At 35.5% G+C, this 19,741-nt stretch overlaps 4 protein-coding genes across 5 annotated transcripts; 2 read left to right on the top strand and 2 right to left on the bottom strand.

Moving 5' to 3' along the window:
* Positions 1–33: 33 nt before the first annotated feature.
* Positions 34–2,695, top strand: LOC114409893 (protein FAR1-RELATED SEQUENCE 11-like). The gene is made up of 3 exons (XM_028373551.1): positions 34–1,147; positions 1,239–1,679; positions 1,755–2,695. Exons 1-3 carry the CDS (start codon positions 35–37, stop codon positions 2,445–2,447), a joined length of 2,247 nt encoding a protein of 748 aa, XP_028229352.1. The 5' UTR covers position 34; the 3' UTR covers positions 2,448–2,695.
* A 3,816-nt stretch (positions 2,696–6,511) lies between these two features.
* Positions 6,512–9,342, top strand: LOC114409891 (protein-L-isoaspartate O-methyltransferase 1-like). The gene is made up of 4 exons (XM_028373549.1): positions 6,512–6,820; positions 7,266–7,536; positions 8,147–8,311; positions 8,843–9,342. The coding sequence occupies exons 1-4, from the start codon at positions 6,527–6,529 to the stop codon at positions 9,091–9,093; spliced, it is 981 nt and encodes a 326-aa protein (XP_028229350.1). The 5' UTR covers positions 6,512–6,526; the 3' UTR covers positions 9,094–9,342.
* A 388-nt stretch (positions 9,343–9,730) lies between these two features.
* On the bottom strand, positions 9,731–12,797 carry LOC114409890 (28 kDa ribonucleoprotein, chloroplastic-like). The gene is made up of 4 exons (XM_028373548.1): positions 12,239–12,797; positions 12,019–12,120; positions 10,430–10,717; positions 9,731–10,170 (listed from the first exon to the last, which is right to left on the bottom strand). The coding sequence occupies exons 1-4, from the start codon at positions 12,698–12,700 to the stop codon at positions 10,105–10,107; spliced, it is 918 nt and encodes a 305-aa protein (XP_028229349.1). The 5' UTR covers positions 12,701–12,797; the 3' UTR covers positions 9,731–10,104.
* Positions 12,798–15,244: 2,447 nt separating this feature from the next.
* LOC114409889 (probable galactinol--sucrose galactosyltransferase 2) lies at positions 15,245–19,286 on the bottom strand. Of its 2 annotated transcripts, XM_028373547.1 has the most exons (13): positions 18,945–19,285; positions 18,400–18,671; positions 18,208–18,298; positions 17,975–18,115; positions 17,766–17,873; positions 17,562–17,681; positions 17,063–17,473; positions 16,827–16,968; positions 16,662–16,729; positions 16,408–16,542; positions 16,090–16,301; positions 15,887–15,975; positions 15,245–15,792 (listed from the first exon to the last, which is right to left on the bottom strand). In XM_028373547.1, the coding sequence occupies exons 1-13, from the start codon at positions 19,121–19,123 to the stop codon at positions 15,511–15,513; spliced, it is 2,250 nt and encodes a 749-aa protein (XP_028229348.1). In that variant the 5' UTR covers positions 19,124–19,285; the 3' UTR covers positions 15,245–15,510. The 2 variants fall into 2 exon arrangements, 1 of the variants encoding a protein (XP_028229348.1); XR_003666238.1 differs by lacking the exon at positions 15,245–15,792 and having other exon boundaries at positions 16,090–16,257; positions 18,945–19,286.
* Between the last annotated feature and the right edge of the window lie 455 nt (positions 19,287–19,741).

The raw sequence follows: 19,741 nt of genomic DNA, 5'->3' as shown, positions 1-19,741 counted from the left end.
TAGTACTAGAGATATGAGCACCATAAATAACACAATGGGGGAAGGTAGTACTAGTACTAGAGATATGAGCACCGATAAAATAAATGTTGATTTAAATGAATATCCAATTGAAGATATTTCTTTAGAGAATGGTTATTCAGGAACAGTTAGTGAACATTTTGATCATGATATTGTGGCAAATGATGTATTAGAAGTTGAGGAAATTGAAACTTATGAGAAAGAAAATATTGTGTCTTCTAGTCAGAATATTGAGATAAATGAATTTGCAGAAGAAGTTGATAGAGATGAAACTTATAATGAGACAAATATTGTTCCTTTTGTTGGTCAAATTTTTCTTAGCGAGGAAGAAGCATTTGCATTTTATAAGAGGTATGCATATCAGCATGGGTTCTCTGTTCGAAAAGGTAGATTCATCAAACGAAATGGAATTATGAGGAGGCGTGATTTTTTTTGCCATCGTGAAGGTAGAAGCTCGTTGAAAATCATAGAACCATTAAAAGAACAGAGAAACAGAGAATCAACAAGGTGTGAATGTAAAGCTTATTTAAGAATTTCATTGCAGAAGTCTCATGATATATTTCCAAGTGAGTGGCGAGTTACAAAGTTTGTTGTTGAACATAACCATGTTTTGCTAACCCAATCAGAAGTGCGTTTTTTACCGGCTAACCGAACTATCTCTGAAGATGATATTGAACGCATTTTCTTGTTAAAAGAAGGGGGGCTTTCAGTTAGACAATTGATGCGTGTCATAGAATTAGAGAAAAATGTGAAGCATGGTTATCTTCCATTTATTGAAAGGGACATTCGTAATCTTTTTGTGAAAACCAAGAAAAAAGTTGAAAGAAATGATGCCAAAGATCTTCTCAAGTACTGTGAGGATGCAAAAAAGAGTTGCTCTAAATTTCAGTATGCATATACACTTGATGAAGAGAGAAGGTTAGAGCATATTTTTTGGTCTCCTGCTTCTTGCTCTGATTGGTACCAAAAATATGGTGATGTTGTTGTGTTTGATACTACATACAAGGTCAATTCTTATGAAATGCCATTTGGGATTTTTGTGGGTATGAATAGTCATGGGAAGACTGTACTTTTTGGTTGTGCACTCTTACGAAATGAAACAATATCTGCATTTCGTTGGTTAATGAAGGTAACTTCTAAGCTTATTATTATTGTTTCTTTAATGATGGTATCTTAGTTTCTAATTAATACTTTTTTTAACGCTTCTAAATTTTCTTTAGACTTTTATATCTTTGATGAAGAAGCCACCAAAGACTATACTAACGGATCAAGATCCATGGATGAAAGAAGCAATTTCAAAAGACTTGCCATCAACAAAACATAGTTTTTGCATATGGCACATCACTTTTAAGTTTAGTAGTTGGTTTAATGCTATACTTCGGGACAAATATTCAAAATGGTGTTCTGATTTTTACGAGTTGTATAAATTGGAGACATGTGAAGAATTTGAGCATCAATGGCCAAAAGTTGTTGCTAAGTATAACTTGCAGTCAAATAAACATGTGAAAGGATTGTATGAAATCAGGAATTACTGGGCACTCGCTTATCTTCGTGACCATTTCTTTGGTGGGATGACAACTACCGGAAGATCAGAGAGTATTAATGCATTTATTAAAAGATTTATAAATTCTCACACAAGTTTAAGTGACTTTACAAAGCAGGTATGGTGTAATTGCCAATATATTAGTACTTTTCACTTCTAATCTTATACGTTGATTAATTTAAATTAATTTCAGGTTGATGTAGCGATTGATGATATTAAGCAAAAAGAAGACCATGACATAATGTTAGAAAAGTGCAAAAGAATTAACTTGAAGCTTATGTCACCCTTGCAAGAGCAAGCTCATGGTGTTCTTACAAGATTTGCTTTTCAGAAGTTTCAAGAGGAGTTTGAAAGGTCCACCCAATATTCAATTCATCATGAAAATGGTAATGAATTTGTGTTGCGGTATTATAAAGATGCTAATAGTAGAAAACACATGGTCTTTTGGGATGGTAAAATAGCTACATGTAGTTGCAAGTATTTTGAGTTTTGGGGTATATTATGTCGTCACATTCTCAGTATTTTTCTTCATAAAGATTGTCATGAAATCCCTTCTAACTACTTGCCATCACGATGGCGGCTTCAAACATCACATGACGATGATGAAGTAGATCCCCAACAAGTCAATGTTGTCTTTGAGGAACAAGTCGATGTTGTTCACTGTCCTCCACCTTCCAAAACAAAAGGTCGTCCCAAACGAAGACGTCTTAAAGGTGGAAAAGAGCTATCACATAACATGAATACTTGTGGATTGTGCAAAGATGTAGGACATAATATTGTTACATGTCCTCTAAAAGAAAATACTCAATTTTCTGGTCACACAAACAAGAAGAAAAAAATTTGTAAAGATGCAAATTTAAATCCAATTCTTCTTCCAAAAGTTTAGGTACATATTTTTTCATTTCATTTATTAAATTCTTTAGATTTCTAGTTTAATATACTTTTGTAGGATTATGTATATCCGATAATTAATAATATTTTGTTTGTTTCTACCCTTTGTTTCTAACAGGAATATGTTGGCAATGTAGCATGTGGAATGATACTTCAGAGTTTAGAAAAGAAAGCTGATGTTGGCATAGGCATGAAGGCCCTGGATCTATTTTTTATGAGTTTTTTATTTTAATTAAACATTTGAACCTCTTTTTAGATATTTTTTGTATTGGAATGGTATTATTTCATTTGAATTGCTAATATATTTTGAATTAGTTTTTATTATTTATTTAAATTAAAAAATTCCAGCAATGTTAATTTAGGGATGAAAAAATACTTTTATTTTGCAAAAGATGCTACGCAGGTGCTTCATACTCAGTAAAGAGACAAAAAAAGTCAGAAAAAAAGAAACTCTTCAGTTTAGCAATTTTGAGGCGCGTGTATTTAAAGTAGGAAGTTCAAAAGCACACTATGTGTGTCATATAGTTGAGGGTAATTTTGTCTTTAAATTTTTTATGAGACACATTTATGATGCTGTTTTTTCCAAAGTATAATAAGTGGGGACCAACCATCATTTATTACACATTAACATGTGCCCTAAGGGCACATGTTAACAGCACCCTTCAAATTATTGTTATTCTTGCATCCATTAAAACTTTAATACACCCCAACTAAGGTCTACTTTACTTTGTATTATTAATTTTGATTATTAATGTATCTCAAATTCTCATTTTTCAAACATTAAAAAAAATTAATCTAAACACAATTCCAATACCAAAACAAAAAAAAATATAGCATAACGAAGCGGAGCGACCCATGCGTATGCACGGGTTAGTAACTAGTCTTCCATAATAGAAAGCACAGTCTTTCGGTGCCCTTCCAACTCCAAATGCAGTTGAGTTTGGGAAAATTCAATGATGGAGAGTAATAATTTAAACTCTCATACATCGTGGCCATGCTAAAAGTCCCATCTACAGTTCCCATCCATCTACACGAGTCCACTCCCAAAATAGCAGGAGGAGGAGGAGGAGGAATAACATTAATGCACTTACGAGGTTGGTTAGGCAGAAGATTAGAAAGAACCTGAAAATCCCAATCACCTAAGCGTGCCTTTTTGATGTGGAGGACATTGATCATATATTTCGTAAATGTTGTTTTGCTCGACTTGTGTGGGACATCATAGTTCCAAGCTCCATGCAAGCTCAATTTTTTAATCATAATTTAGAAGATTGGCTTATCAACCACGTGGGATTAGATGCTATTGTTGATGGTAGGAAATGGTTCATTATATTTGTGGTTATTTTGGATAACCTGTGGTTTTGCAGGGAAAAGTTTATCTTTGATAATGTAAGGCATCATCCCTCAGATATTATTCACCACATTCTTAGACAAGCGGATGCTATCTATCATTTTGAGCTTGGAGCAGAATTATTTGTTGTCAAACGAAACAAACAATGTAATCATGTAGGGAGCTATCAGTTGGAAACCACCGACTACAGATCATTTCAAGTTTAATTATGATGGGTCTGTCCAAGGTGATTCTTGTAGTGCTTCAGCTGGAGGAGTTTTTAGAGATCATGGAGGGAATGTCATCTTTGCTTTTGCTTCTAAGATTGACTAATGTGGTGTGATTCAAGCAAAATTGTGGGCAATCCTGCTAAGCATTCGTATTGCTTGGAGTAGGGTGGTTTAGGAAGTTTCATGTTGAATCAAACTCTCAAAATAACATCAATTTACTCTAGAATGGTTATAGCAAATCCCATCCCTGCTATGGTCTAGTTCAGAACATGTTCATGATGGAAAGACAAAGGGATAACTTCTTCTTGGTGCACACCTTGTGTGAAGCTAATCAAGTTGTCAACGCTTTAGAGGGCTATGCTCAGTCCATTGATGATAGATTTCGTATTTTTTATTTATTTTGTTCTTGTTTTTATTGCAAACGTTGTTTTGGCAAATATAGCTTCTTCCATGTTTTTGAAGTAATCAGAATGTCACAAGGGGGGTTGAATTGTGACTTTGTCAACTTTTCTCGACTTTAATTTTTCTGAATTTTTACTCAAGATTACCTCGGTGTTCATAAAGTCTTGACATAGAGGTTAAAACACTTAGATATTTAAGCTCTCTAAGTGGTTAGTAACAACACTCATTATTAAATGTTTGATATGATTATGTGAACCTAACGTTAATGCATATTTGTTCATGTTCAAAGGATTATTAATTAAATAAAAGCATTTATCATATTACTATTATTATGAAAAACTCAATTTATGTTATGTAAATGCAGTACTCAAAATGTTATTGTTCAGAATGTTGTGTTTAGAAAGTTATTGTTCAAAATGTTGTTTCCATCTTTTCATCCACAAAACTATTTTCATGTTTTATGAAAATTTTCGTATTTTGATGCATATGATTGAACTGGTTTAAAACAAGTTTTTTTATCACAAAGATTATTCAGTTCAAATATGTCATTTTATAAACTAGTTGTGCTTGTTACAAAGACCTTCTTGTGTATCCATTCTGATGAAAGTCATTCTTATACTCATAACGTTCTGATACAATTACATTATATATGACAATAAATAACATAACACAAAGAGGAAGAGGAGAGAGGATTCAACACAAAAATTACTAGTTCACCCCCAAACTTGGGCTACGTCTAATCCTCATCTTTTAATATGAGATTTTCCACTAATACCACCAACAACATGTTGGAATACAACAACAACCACTTTCCCCCTCACCATAGTACTATACCTTGGTCTTGGTTTGGAAACCTTTACAACATACCCTAAACCACAACACCATGGGAAAGACAAACCAAGCATCCTTCACCTCTTTAGGTGCGCTTAAACCACAAAATGATTTAGTTCCTGGAAAGGAAGACATCTCACCACAGAATCACACTTGTTCTTGGTCAGCAACCTTCACCTCTCACTAGGTGTCCTTCTCCACAAAACTTTTCTCACTCTAGGGAAGCAACCCATCTCAACCACTACACTACACCTGGTCATAGGAGAGGCAATCCAAGTATTTTTTGCCTCTCTAGGTTTTACAAGTATTATTTGACCCTGGCCTTTTTAGGTTGTAACCTTAGAGTCTCTCTCTAAGCTACCCACCTTCCATGGGTTCTCCCTTTCACATCTTTCACACCCAAATTGAACCCACTTGGTTAATTTGGGATACATACGATTTACAAACAATGAGAAAGTGTTTAAAGGGTTTTAAGGGCTTTACAACACTCATTGCAATAAATCTTCTTTGAAGCTATAAGCTGTATGCAATTCTGTTGCAACCATTCTGAACTTAGAACACATCTAAAGTGAGGATAGAAGATGAATCTTGTTTAGTGTAGGTTGTCTCTTACCTTCTCTCCCATGTTTTACAGTTGTCTTCTTTCCTTTTATAGACTTCACATGTCAAATTAGTCATTATCTAATTATAACTAAGTGACTTTTTTTTAAAATACACACACATGTCCTTAAAAATATTGCTTTGGAATATGTGCCAACAAGTTCTAACACCTAGAAAAGCATGTCCTTAACAATAATATCATCTTCATGTCAAATTCAATTGAATCATTACATGGCAAAGAAAGAACAAAAATAATCTTGAGATGTTAGTTATATTTCTTTCCAACATTGTTTGATTGAAGAAAAGAAACAACATGTCACGATGATAAGATAAAGAACAAATTTGATTTTCGTTTTTTGGAAAGCTTACTTGCAAAATTAGCGAATTAATATTCTTGATTTAAAAAGTGCAGGGATATTCTCTTTATTTGTGTGTTACATAGTGGTGCCACTAATGATAGGTAAAGTATATTCTCCTCTTCATCTGTGAAATAGTAGTGGTTGCAAGATAGTTTATTTTATTTTTTCGAAATAACCTTTTATTTATAAAATAAAGTGAAATGTGAACAATCCAGAACCCATCGTTGTACCCAAAAAAAAATAAAATCCAGAACCCATCCTAGTAAACAAACAGTGTTTTGCAAGCCCACGTATGGAAGAATGGGTTGACACGTGTGGGTAATATATGACGAGAGCGTGTGAAGAGAAAAGCCTGAAAAGAAAGAGCGAGAAAAAGAAGAAAATGAGGGTGCAGTACCACTACTACCCTTTCCCTTCTCTGGCGTATGGTTGCAGCTACTGTTATGCTTATGCGACTACTAAATTAAAACCTACTCACTCACTCTCTCTAACACTCTCCAACCACCGTCGCATTTCTGCGTCACAACCTCACTCTTCCACCTTCTCCATCATCACCAACCTCTTCTTCTTCCAAAACCCTAATTTCATCACGGGGAACACTCTCTTCCTCAGGATGCAGGTAATAATTTAATGGATAAATGTTCATTTTGGTTGTTGAAAGTTTTACGCGGTGACAAATTAGCTCCTGAATTCGAGGACTAAATTTGAACTTTTCATATTTTAAGAATCAATTTGTCGTCACCCCGCACTTTGAGCAATCAAAATGGATATTTACCCTAATTTAATTCAATCATGCAACCTATTTCTTTTTGCAATTATTAAGTTTCTGTCTTTTTTAATCGAAGCCAAACCGAACATTCATTCAATTAAGCAAAAATCACTTAATATTGCATCAATTTGTTATTAATTTAGCCTTTATCTTCTCTTAGTGCACTCTTACCAAGAGGAGAAAGAAAAGAGAAATGGAAGAAGGAAAAAACTTATTAGTTTAGCCTTTATCTTCTCCTTAATCATGTCCTCTGTATTTTTTTTATGTTTAAAAATTATTGAACACAAAATTTCAGAGATTTTGCTCAGTAAGTGGCTTAAGTAAGAACAAAGCACTGGTGGAGAGGTTGCAGCGCTATGGAGTGATCACATCAAGTAAGGTGGCTGAAGTGATGGAGACAGTTGATAGAGCCTTGTTTGTACCAGATGGAGCTGCACCTTATGATGACAGCCCCATGGCCATAGGGTACAATGCCACTATCTCTGCGCCGCATATGCATGCCATGTGTCTTCAGTTGCTTGAGGAGAATTTGCAGCCTGGGATGCATGCTCTGGATGTTGGCTCTGGTATATGCTCCATGAACCTATTATAAGTTATTATTACATTAAAAGATTACTGTTTGTCTTATTTGTATTCCACAGACCGCGTTCATGCGAAGTGGGTGCTTGTTAGTTAGTGAATGAAATTGTTTCTAGGTATCCCTGTACTATTTGTGTGTATATGATTTTTTGTTGATACGAGGCATAGACTTCCCTAGGTAAAGTGATTAAGTTAACTTACTGTGTTAATAAGGCTGATTATTAAGATAGATGTTAGAATAGGACATGTTATACAAGTTGTTTGTAGGTTGGAATAATAATAATAAGGGTGAATTGAAAAGGCTGGATATTATAGCTTGAACAATGGATTGCTTAAAATGTGGATGGAGAGTAGTTTCTAAGTTCTACATCACCCTCCTTCCTTGGAGAAGTTGTATAGGCATAGCAAGATGCATGTTTGTTGAAAGCCAATTAGAATTTAGGTTCTTCCTGTTGATATATGTAATCCCAATTCTAGGTGGAGATGTGCTGCTATATGGACCAACTTGTGTTCTGTTTCACCATAGGTTTTTGGCTTTTCACATTTTTATCTTTATTTGGTGTTGTTCACAATTTCCACATTTGGGCCTATTTGCAGGAACGGGGTACCTGACTGCATGCTTTGCCTTGATGGTTGGGCCCCAAGGCCGTGCTGTTGGTGTGGAGCATATTCCTGAGTTGGTGTCTTTTTCAATAGAGAATATTCAGAAAAGTGCTGCAGCTGCACAATTGAAAGATGGTTCCCTTTCTGTCCATGCTGGTGGTATGGTTTCTTAAATTTATGTTTAATTGACTCTGAAACATTGAAGCTTTTCATTTTAGCTGAGTAGTTGAATGTAGTCCTTGTTTCGGGCATAGGGGATAAAGACACATAATGTGAGATGTTGAATACTTTTAATTCTGTCTAATGGTGAAAACGTAACCTTTTTGTCAGGAATTGCAATTTGTTTGAGGTTATTGAGTCCACTAAAACTGAAAGTAGAGTTGATCCACAAGTATTTTTCTTGTTATGGTCATTTGAAATATCTGTGATATTGTATTGTAGTACATCACAATTGAATCTAATGGATCTACTATAGCTGCATGATTATTGAACGGTTAAATGAGCGCATAGTTGAGGAGATATAAGCCATAAGGTTGGTTGGTAATTAAGAAAGAAGGGAAGGGGGAAAAGGTTGTGGGTTCGATCTCTCTTGCTAACAAAAACTATAACAATTAATATTTGCTGATAAAAAAAAAATGAACCCATAGTTGGAACCCTGGATTAGCAGATTGATAATTGTTGTGTTAACAGATGGAAGGCAAGGTTGGCCAGAGTTTGCCCCTTATGATGCCATTCACGTTGGAGCAGCAGCACCAGAAATTCCCCAACCACTTATTGACCAGTTGAAGCCTGGAGGGAGAATGGTGATTCCTGTCGGAAACATATTCCAAGATTTAAAGGTGGTGGATAAGAATTCTGATGGTTCTATCAGTGTCCGCACTGAGACATCTGTTCGTTATGTACCCCTCACCAGTCGAGAAGCTCAACTGCGAGGTTACTAAAATGAAGCCAAAATCCTGAATTTTGGAAGGCTAATGCTTCAGATGTTAGTGTTTGGATCTTGCTTGTGCACATGCCGTTAGAAGTTGTATAGATAAAGTTCCCTGAATTTTGTAAGGTTCATGTTTACAGTTACAGATATCAGTAGTTGGAACATGAATGCACTCCTATGCTGGTAGAATTTGTATAGTATGAAGTTCATATTCTGCTTAGTGAATTAATTCGTTTTCATGATGTGCATATTTTGTAAATATCTTGTACACTTTTCATTTAATTTATTCGCTTTTATAATTCTTTATAAAGGCATATCAAATATGATTTTTTAATTATAGTGTAAAATCTTACACTAACATTAAAAAAAATTCTTTTATGCTATTTTTTTTATAAACAATTGAAACATTTCTTTTGGAAGTTCTAGTATTTTCTTGAAAAAAATGCTTATCCATTTACTTTTGTTTTGTTACGATTTACTTTGAAAGATTGTAGGCATTTTTCAACTATGAAAACACACTAAGAAGTTGTAAAGAAACAACGCCGAATAGCACCAGGAACTCAAATAAATTACTACAAATCAATAGATCATTAGCTGTGTACGCCCAAAAGTAAAATATCATTAGCTAAACTGAATCATATGACTTGTGACCATAGAAATAATATGCACGCTATTTATTCAGTTGAATTTTAAGTACAATCGAAAAAAACCAGTTCTACAATAGTCGCGACAGAACTTCCCTCCCCCCTTTTTCATTTCATAAATAATAACAAATAGCCCAAAGAAAAAGGCAACAACAAAGTATACTTTTCTCCAATCTCAGGAGTCCGAAATTACAACTTAATTTTCATCAGGGCATTAAACTAATAACAACAAAATACGTAAATCTAATCTGAAATTGGTGCCCCAAGAAAGGATTTTCCTTTGAACAAAAATTGACACTATAGTATATCCCCCTCAGCTATTAAAAAAATGCAAGATAACTCCAGCAGCTGACATGGGGAACTACATGAGATAACGCTCAAAAGGAACCACGCCTTGGCCTGTCCTCGGCAACACTCACCCTAATTGGCCTTCCGTCCAAACTCTGAAATAACAAAAACCCTATATCAGATAATCATAAAAAAAAAAAAAACCAATAAACGGTAAAAGTAGTTAATTTGATATATTTTTTCACCCTGCCCTTCAAAACACACTAGAGGCAATTTCAAAAGCTGTAATTTTCAATCTCAAACCACTTTCCTCATGAGCATAGCCCATGATAATCCTGTCCCCTTCCAGTTTTCAGCATATTTAATTATCAATGCAGGTAACATTGATAATTTCACAAAAAACTTTAGTAATACCTGACCATCAAGAGCAGCAACCGCATCTTTCATTTCCGTCTCATCAGACATTGTGACAAAGCCAAAGCCACGTGATCGACGAGTCTCCCTGTCATAGACTACCCGAGCATTCACCACATTACCATGTTCACTGAAAATTTGCTCCAGCCGGGTATTATCAACATCCCATGGCAAATTACCAACATAGATTGATAAGGAAGGCTCAAAGGAGTGACGAGGCGGCGGGCGTTCCGGCCGAGTTCCTCTTGGAGAAGCCTTATTAACAGTCAACAATCTTCCATCAAAATCCTGTCATAGAAAATACGAATAAGATCGAAAAGAACAAAAAGAACACAACAAAAGCAATTAGAAAGAAATATTAATGACAATACACACATGTGAATGACATGTAAGATGCATTTGACTTGTACTAAAGGAAGAAAAAAGGTCACTTAAAACTCCTTTGCACATGCACAAAAGCATCCACAGCAACAAGAAATTTAACAAGAGCAAACTAATAAAGGTTTTGTAGTATTTCAGTCAGTGGAACTTCAAATCAGTGGCTTACAAACAAAAATATAACGAATAGTTGAATGGGTTGGTTCTCCCAACTTTAAGATGCAACTATTCTTTATATTTTATCAGAAGGTATTAAAATGTCATAGGTAAAAACCACCACATCTTTATAGTACAAGTTATGCAGCCAACACTGCTCACATATTAACTTAAGTGCCACCATTCTTCTTAATGGAATTAATCGGGACACACATCTTGCAGATTCAGAGATGCAGAAGAGGAAGTAAAGGCACCTCACAATGGCATAACATAGTTTTTTTAACAATATGGATGGAATGCTACAATAGTTGGTCAAATAATAGTATATAATAGATTAATATTTATAGTTTAGGTTCAAATCCTCCAAACAGCCTCTCCGGGGTTAAGGGGGTAAGGCTACAAACATCTATCCTCCCCAAACCCTACTAGGTGGAAGCCTCCAGGACAGGGTTGCAATTTTCATTTAATGGATTGGCTTTTGGAACATTGATTTCTTCGTTTTAATATGGAATTTTAAGTTATGATGTTAATAATTATGGATTTCGCATGGGCATCCTAGCCAGATCCTTGTCCTGTGTTGTATTCATGCAACTTAAGAATCAGCATTTGACAACCCTATACATATTTTATTTACACCCTGTTACAACCATAGATAATTAGGCAAACACCAACTGATAACACCTACCATTTTCCTTTTGTTCATTTTTATCTGAGACACGTTTACCAGTGCAAACATTTCAACATACTTTCAGCCCTTCTCAACAGTCACAAAAACAACACAGTCCACCAGAGTTAAATACAGAACAAGGTAACAAAAGCTAACAAACTAACAACTAGCATTTGCCAATAAAAAATAAAAAATAAATAAACACAGAACAAGGATTCACTACATGGCCAGTTCCTACCCTGACCGGTTAATCCACAACCACATAAAGAACAAACTTCTAGCACGCACAACACAATACGATGATCAAACCGAACTTTTCACCCCAAATCTCAATCCCAAGCTAACTCGTAAAATTAGAGTACAAAACAAGTGATATCAATAAACTTACGTAACGACTGAATTTCTCCACGGCGTTCTCAGCTTCTTCAACGGTACTCATCGTCACAAACCCAAAACCGCGACTCTGGTCAGTTTCCCTATTATAAATAACCTAAAACCACACCACACGTTCATTTCAAGTTTCCAACCCTAACAAAATAATATTTAACAGAAATTCAAATTGAAACACGAGAAGGTAAAGAGCCTCTCTCTCTCTCTCTCTCTCTGACCTCGGCGATTTCAACGGTTCCGGCTTGTTCGAAGAGCATGGCCAATTTCTGGCTATCAACGTCGTAAGGCAAGTTCCCAACGAAGAGCTTTGCCTCTTCCGGCGGTTCGGCGAAGCTCTCTTCTCCGGCGTCTTCGCCGTTGGGCTCCCAACTGGAAAGGCCCGCTTGGGTTTCACTAAGGCCCTGTTCTTCGTCTTGGAAGGTGGCGGTGTCGTCTTCTTCTTGTTGGGCCCAATCGGAAGTTTGGGCCACGCGCGTGACGAGGGGAGAGCGGTGAGCTCGCGCGGCGAGGGAGAGAGAGACTGAGGAGTTGATGCATGAGAATTGGAGTGTGAGGGGTTTGGAGGGGGGTGAGAATAGAGAGGGTTTGGTTTTGTTGTTGAAGAGTGAGGAGGGAGAAGAGAGGAGGCAGGACTCGGCCATAGTGAGGGACTTGAAGGAAGTGGAAGAAGTGATAGACATGTACGAAGAAGAAGAAGAGTAAGTGAGTGATCAGTGAAGGGTTTAAAACAAGGTTAAAGATGCAGAGTGTGGATAAGACGAGGGGGAAGCCTAGGGGAAGGGTTTTGCTGCCAAAAATATCATAAACAAACATAACTTAATACCAAGTTTATCAAAATTTAGAGTTTGAGTTTACTCGTGAAAGTTTTATAGACTCGATTCTTTAATTAATAAAAATTTATTTTATATAAAAATAATAATAATAATATTTATAAATAAAATATCAATTAAACATTTTAACAATATAATAAAATAAAATAAAAAATATAAATTTCACAATATTTAAATAATCAGTCTAGTAATACATTACTATTATATAATAAATTGTAAATGTTATAGCAGCGGTAGATTATTTTCATTGAAAATTTGATGTTATTAAAGATAAAAAAAATTATTCAAAAACAACATACTAAACGAAGGTATCTTGAACATTAAATAAACAGAAAATAATTTAAAATGACTTATATTTTGACTTAATTTTGTTTAACTTGTTGACTCGTAAACTCGATGGGTGAACTCGGGAGTCTACAAGACTTTATAGAGTCTACTAAAAATAACTCAAGAATAACTCGAAGGTAAATGAACTCTCAAAAAATCATAAAAAGTAACGAGTTAACATAGAGTTTGATAATCATATTTAATATCATAAACATGTGGATGTGGGCTTTTGATATGGGCTTCCCGACTGTTAAGATGGCTTAAAATTTAGCCTCCCAACAATAATTGATATATTACAATTTTGTGCATAAGAATATTTATTGAGCTGAAAATAATTGTATTTTTGGAATATAAGATAAAATGAATTAGGCTATGTTTGGAGTGTTGTCATTATGTCACAACTCACATCTTCGTACCAATCCAACGACCGTTTGCACAAGACACCTCTCCTAGATCCTTTACAAGACCAGGTTTTGAGGACTCCCCATGACAACTCAAACATCCACTTAGTGTACGTTTAGAAATCCATTTCAATATGGTTGAACGGAGGTTTCACACATTCCAAAGAAAAAACATGGAAGCAAAGGGGGAGTTGGATTCACATTACGTTGGAGGAAACCAATGTAGGATCAAACACATCCTTGCACACCAACTTTAACGGGTGTCAACAAAGTACCTACGCTCCTCAAGCAACACCGCTTAGATAGCTTCTCCCCTTGTAACCTCGTACGGATTTAACCTAATAAGCACCGGTTGCTTTAGCCTTTAAAATTATATATATATATATATATAGAGAGAGAGAGAGAGAGAGAGAGATTATTAAAATATTACTTCCAAACACTCTTATTGGCTCCAAATTTAGCCTCTGAAAAATAATTGATATATTAGAATTTTACTTGTATAAAAATATTATTTGAGCTGAAAAGGTAATTGTAATTTTGGAAAATAACACAATAAACTAGTGTGTTTGGAAATCCATTTCAACATAGTTGAACGGAGGTTTCACAAATTCCAAAACAAAACGCAGAAGCAAGTAGAAAGTCGGATTGACATTAATTTGGAGGGATCCAATGAAGAATCGAACACATCCTTAAAACAACTTTATAGTGTATTTGTGACTGTGTTCTTTTAAACGCAACGCAAAAGCAACTCTTCTCCTGCATCGGAAAGTGTATTTTTCCCATTCAACATGATTTTAACGCGTTTCCAAACATGCTATTAATGGGTGTCAACAAAGTACTCTCATTCCTTAAACAACGTTTGAACCAGGATTTGGAACAAAACTTATCTTCAGGAGGATAAATGGGTCCTTTCCATTGTAAAATTTGAGCCAAATAAGCATCGGTTGCTTATGTAAGCACATGTGCTTTAGCCTTTAAAATAAAGCAAAAACATTTTATTATTAAAATATTACCTCCAAATTTCAGTGTAATCCAAAGTATCTGTTGTCACAGTGCTTCAAATTTTAACATTAAAAATTGTGAACATGAGAAACGGTCAATTCTTAACTGTTAGTTTTTCTTGCAGTTATATATTTTAATGATAAGAAAGAGTAAAAGTGAATGATGTGTACAAGTTCCATCTAACTCATCTAAGCACCCAAGAAGAATTGTTCCATTAGAGATACTCTTAGTCGTTTGCTTTTGGAATTTTTGGAGCTCTCTATGCATGATATTCTTGTGTTCAAAACTTTCAACTTAAATATGGAGTCGGCTATGTTTCGAATTTGGTTTGCAGATATGAACATGTGTGCTTTGCCATGCTAATATATTTTATTAGCCTGTAAGTAAATGTTGTAACCAGACTTTCTCCTCATATTTTTCTTGCATTATTTTGATCATGATCTAGTTGGTAGAATGCCTTAATAAGTAGTTCCCCTATCGCAAAAAGAGCAATAGAACTCAACGTGCGCCATTTTGGAATCCCTTAAAAACTCTTTTGAATGATCTTGAGAAAAAATAAATAAATGAAAATCTTATTCTTGACTTCTCTTCCTTCATTTTTTAATTGAAGATATTAGATAGATTCGGAGTAAAACTTATATATTAGAACATCTTTAATGTAATGTGATACTAAAATTTCTTAAATCTCTGTTATATAGATCCAATGATAACACATTACTTCTTTTTAGTTCTCACAAAGAATAAGACCGTGTCACATCACTGGTTACAGATGATGCTTGAAATATATACAGCACCATAACACGACCAAAATTAAGCAACTCTTTTCCATTGCTTACAACAACAAAAATTCTATATATGCTTGCATCCGGGGTTAGGTAAATAAAAAATGACACTGAAGAAGAATCGGAATAGACTCACTTTGACTTCACCTCAGTATACAAATTCTATGTCCTTTGAGTTGCCTTCACCAGCAAGTGTAATAGTCAATAATCCATCTTCACGGTTGTAGAAGAACTCTTCCTCCTTCATGTCCACTACACAAAGTTTCGGTCTAACGTTGGAGTAGGCTCCAAAACGACCACATCCTCTGCCTTTGATTTTGATTATGCATTGTGCAACATCCATGGTGCAGTCCAAGGCTTCTACTGCTCCTCCTGAATTGTACATGTCAAGCAATCCTATTGGTGCGAATAGCACATCATGACCAAACACCTGTTCAGACCCACACATTAACATATTTTCAACTTAAGAGACTTGGTAAAGATGGTTTTTCACAAAATATAGATTGCAATGTTAGCATACTGACCCTTATTGGAGATACTGTATATATTTCACAATGGAGAGTCTCCAGGGACACTTCAAGTTTTCCTCTGCAAGATATGTTGGAAAGCAAGCCTGCAGTATTGTGCAGTAGTTAGTTTTGGTAATTATAGAGAAATGGATGTGTTTTAGGTTCTAACAGGAAAGTATAGAATAAAATGTGATGCATTGATAAAGTATAATTTGAACCTGCATTGAAGGCATATACTATGCAGTCTCCATTCCAATTTTCACCTGCAACCTCTTCAAGAAATTCAACATCAAGGGGTCTCACTTTCCCTGAAATGGTTATGCGCAAGGGTGCGGCTTCCAATGATTTCAGTGGCCAGCATCCTGCTCCTTGGCAATTGAAGACGCCTACCACCCCGGTCAGAACATTCAAATTCCAAATTTTCAGCAGACTGTAAAATAGTCAATAATAATGACTTCTAACTTTTCAGTAAAGAATGAAAACTATTTCGAAAATTCTGGCCACTCTTAGAGACAGATAGTAACATTTTAACTTACCTTTTACCATCCATTACAGGGTCTTCAAATAAACAATCTCGAGTAGGGCGGCCGGCATATCTTGCTCTCAAGACTGATCCATCAGCCAGCACTAGCTTCTCGAGGATTTTAAAATCATGATTTCCAGGCTTGTCACTGAAATGTATCAAATTTTATAAATACCTTATTTTTATCCAATTTTTATAGGATTAAAAAAGAGTTTTTTTAAAGGTAACCCAGCGAGACCAAGACTTCTATCTGCTTTGGTGCCTTACCTGACATATACTGCACATCCACCTACTGCTCTTGCTGCAGCATGGAACTCGGCTGTCTCATGCTTGCTCTGAAATAGAATCGTTTATGATTTAAGAATCATATCAAGTAACTCATTAGCATGTTCATAGAAACATTTGGACAAAGTAATGAGACAGGAATATTACATGGAACATGTCCCAGTCTGGCACAAATATCTCTCCCAGAAGAAGACTGTTAAACGCGACAGAGGCGATGTGTAAGGTCTGCAATGTTGGTTCTCTTGGCATGAAATCCTCAGATGCTCTTACTGCTGCACTATTCTTTGAGCTAAAAATTTATAATGTAAAAGAAACAGCTAGTCAGAAAACGGATCAAACAAAATTTTAGATTGTACTTGCCTCTAATTAGATAGATTGCAAACCTGTAAATTGAATCAGAGTTGTGACACATGCAACAAATCAGATTGTTGTCCTTAAAGTTCCTTGTTACAGATTGCTCTAGTGCTTCTTGATACCGTTTGCTCAACGAAACGCGACCACCGTACCCAGAACCCAACGTTTCTATCAAATTTTGGACATCTACTTTGACTCCATCCACACCACAACTGGCAAGGTAACTGTGGTAATCATTGTAAAAGTCATATAGTTTTTCTGGGTCAATGACTCCCACTCCATATTTTTCCAAGCTATCCATGGCTATATCTCTAAGGTTCCCTGTGGTACCAGGTGACTGAATTGGATATACAATCTTTGGATTATATTTCTTCATTGTATCTGATGATGGAAGTAAACCTCCCCAATAACCAGCTAAAGCATGCCACATGTAAACGTATCTGAAGAGTGCAGAATTATACTCGTTGTCAGTTCTTAAGTTTCAATGGAATCATGGTAATGGTATCTCTATGGGATCAGATATCTTACTTTACATTCATATTCTGTTTAATGGAATCAACAAAATTGTGGAGATTGTCGCAAGAATTGTAGGAGCCTGCATCGGTGAACTTTTTGTTTTCTTTAATGTCTATCAGTCTGGTTGCAAACCTAACAGTTCAAGAAAGATGTGAGCATGATGACAAAGAAATGGTGGAAAAAAATGTGTGGCCTCAATTGAAAAGAGAGACTTACTGGGTTCCCTCAATCACTGGTTCACCTTCTTTGTGAAAAGTGTTCAGGGTCTCTTGCCATCCATCATCAATGATGATAAACTTCGGTGAACAACCTCCATTTGAGAAACTGTTTGGTAAAAGGCAAAATCGTCATTGTTATTGATAACTTCAAAACGTTCAGGCTATCTATCACATGGGTGAAGTTAGTTAACTATATATGTAGTGTACCTCTGAAGGCCCTCTCTTATTCCATTTGGACTCACTTCAGTGTAAAAAGCATCCCAAGTGCACCATCCAAACCAGTCAAGATGTGCAGGAATCCTCTTGTTTTCAAGACGACAGAAAGTTCCTTTGTGTTTCTCCAACATCCTATGTCATTATAAATTCAAATGTAACATGTACTGACTTGTATAACATGGAAGCAGTTAGAGACTAAGGACATTCCAGAACAAGAAACATACTTGATAGAATCCCTGATTAACTCAAATGGATTGTCCCCTGAATTTACAAATACTGCTTCTAGTGATTGGGAAGTTTGAACATGAGCATCTCCTGGAGCATTCAAAAGTCATAAATCATAATCTCTTTTTCTTTTTCTATTCTTTCTTTTGCACAAGAAGCAAAACAAAAAGTGAAAGAGCGAACTAACTGACCACTTTCAATGCAGAACTGGAGCTCATTTGCTTGAGTTCCCTGCAAAGTTGCGCGAAACTGTCCATCCAAAACAGGCAAGAAGAGAATGTAGCAAGTGTTCTCTGTAGTTGGCTCTTCAGAGTCAGAAGAAAATTCATCCTCAAGGGCAGACTCTTCTCTTGCTTCAAGGAGCAGAAATTGAGTTTCCATTGGAACATCACTTGCAGATCTCCCTATACGTGGTATCATCCACCAGATTTTAACTCTGAACAAAGATAGCAACTTATATCCCCTGCATTTTTGGTTTCCAAAATAAGTTTCAGTGAACAATTGATGCAGATGTTTAATATTGCTAGTACATACGCTAGTAGATAAAGCAAAATACAAAATATGCAATCACAGCCTATCAGAATTAATTACAATAAAATTACAATATTTGTCAACACTTAACAAGGTTACCAAACACTGGCAACGCCTTCAAAAACGTTTTACATGAATCTGGAAGCTTTCTGATCAGCGCGAAAAGGCAAAGCAAAGAGAAAGGAGAATGATATCATAGACTCACTGAAGAATTCCAAGAACAAAAACATGACGTGAACTTGAAATGCTTGAAGTTGCACCCAAGAAAGCGGACTCTGTTCCAACCGGAGAAACAACAATGTTTCCGGGGACATGGGTCAAAACCGCCCTGCCCCTCACCGTAAGGCACTCGTCATTCACAGTCGGCGCCGCCGTGATCATCATATTATTTTAGCCGGCGATCGTCGTATATGAAGCTGAAGGTTAAAGTGGAGTTGAAGATGGAATAGAAAAGATATACAGCTGAGGTAACAGAACGTGATTACGCCAAGTTTGAGAGTGTGTGATAGGTAGAATCAGCTTGGAATTTCAAGTAGCAAGGTTTGATCACAATTTATAGTAGGTTAAGGTATCGGTGATGGGTTTTTTTTTTTTTTTATAGGTAGGGCGGTGAAATCTTATCCGTACTAAAATTTATGTCGTTAATATCGTCTGATTTTAGGAATTAAAAACAAATTTTTAAAAATTTGAAGGGTTCAAAAATATTTTTTTTTCAATTTGAGGACAAAAAAGGGATTTATCTAAAATTTCACAAACTTAAAACATAATTAAATCTTTTATAAATATGATTAATATTTTTTAATCAGCAAAAGGTAATTATATTCCAATAAGTGGAGGAGGATACAAAGGATGTACCAACCTATATAGAAGTGTTTCTCAAGATATCCTCTCCCAGGTTACTAAATATTAATATATGAATATAAATATTTAATAAACGAAGAGAACCAAAAAAAATAAATATCCCCTCCCCTTTCTTGTTACGTAATGTATTTGTAACATTTC

The sequence above is a fragment of the Glycine soja genome, chromosome 4 (genome assembly GCF_004193775.1).
Source record: "Glycine soja cultivar W05 chromosome 4, ASM419377v2, whole genome shotgun sequence".
Classification (NCBI taxonomy): Eukaryota; Viridiplantae; Streptophyta; class Magnoliopsida; order Fabales; family Fabaceae; genus Glycine; species Glycine soja.
This window is presented reverse-complemented; position numbering and strand designations above follow the sequence as displayed.

What these genes read in the sequence shown, in the direction of transcription:
- LOC114409890 (XM_028373548.1), bottom strand. Translation starts at nt 12,700, where the DNA reads ATGTCTATCACTTCTTCCACTTCCTTCAAGTCCCTCACTATGGCCGAG. An exon ending in GAACCGTTGAAATCGCCGAG is followed by an intron (nt 12,121 to 12,238) that starts GTCAGAGAGAGA and finishes GTGTGGTTTTAG; the next exon opens with GTTATTTATAATAGGGAAAC. An exon ending in TTGCTGCTCTTGATGGTCAG is followed by an intron (nt 10,171 to 10,429) that starts GTATTACTAAAG and finishes TTGTTATTTCAG; the next exon opens with AGTTTGGACGGAAGGCCAAT.
- LOC114409893 (XM_028373551.1), top strand. Translation starts at nt 35, where the DNA reads ATGGGGGAAGGTAGTACTAGTACTAGAGATATGAGCACCGATAAAATA. An exon ending in CATTTCGTTGGTTAATGAAG is followed by an intron (nt 1,148 to 1,238) that starts GTAACTTCTAAG and finishes AATTTTCTTTAG; the next exon opens with ACTTTTATATCTTTGATGAA. An exon ending in TAAGTGACTTTACAAAGCAG is followed by an intron (nt 1,680 to 1,754) that starts GTATGGTGTAAT and finishes AATTAATTTCAG; the next exon opens with GTTGATGTAGCGATTGATGA.
- LOC114409889 (XM_028373547.1), bottom strand. Translation starts at nt 19,123, where the DNA reads ATGATGATCACGGCGGCGCCGACTGTGAATGACGAGTGCCTTACGGTG. An exon ending in CCAGTTCTGCATTGAAAGTG is followed by an intron (nt 18,299 to 18,399) that starts GTCAGTTAGTTC and finishes TGAATGCTCCAG; the next exon opens with GAGATGCTCATGTTCAAACT. An exon ending in AGTATATGCCTTCAATGCAG is followed by an intron (nt 15,976 to 16,089) that starts GTTCAAATTATA and finishes ACAATACTGCAG; the next exon opens with GCTTGCTTTCCAACATATCT.
- LOC114409891 (XM_028373549.1), top strand. Translation starts at nt 6,527, where the DNA reads ATGACGAGAGCGTGTGAAGAGAAAAGCCTGAAAAGAAAGAGCGAGAAA. An exon ending in TGCTCTGGATGTTGGCTCTG is followed by an intron (nt 7,537 to 8,146) that starts GTATATGCTCCA and finishes GCCTATTTGCAG; the next exon opens with GAACGGGGTACCTGACTGCA. An exon ending in CCTTTCTGTCCATGCTGGTG is followed by an intron (nt 8,312 to 8,842) that starts GTATGGTTTCTT and finishes TTGTGTTAACAG; the next exon opens with ATGGAAGGCAAGGTTGGCCA.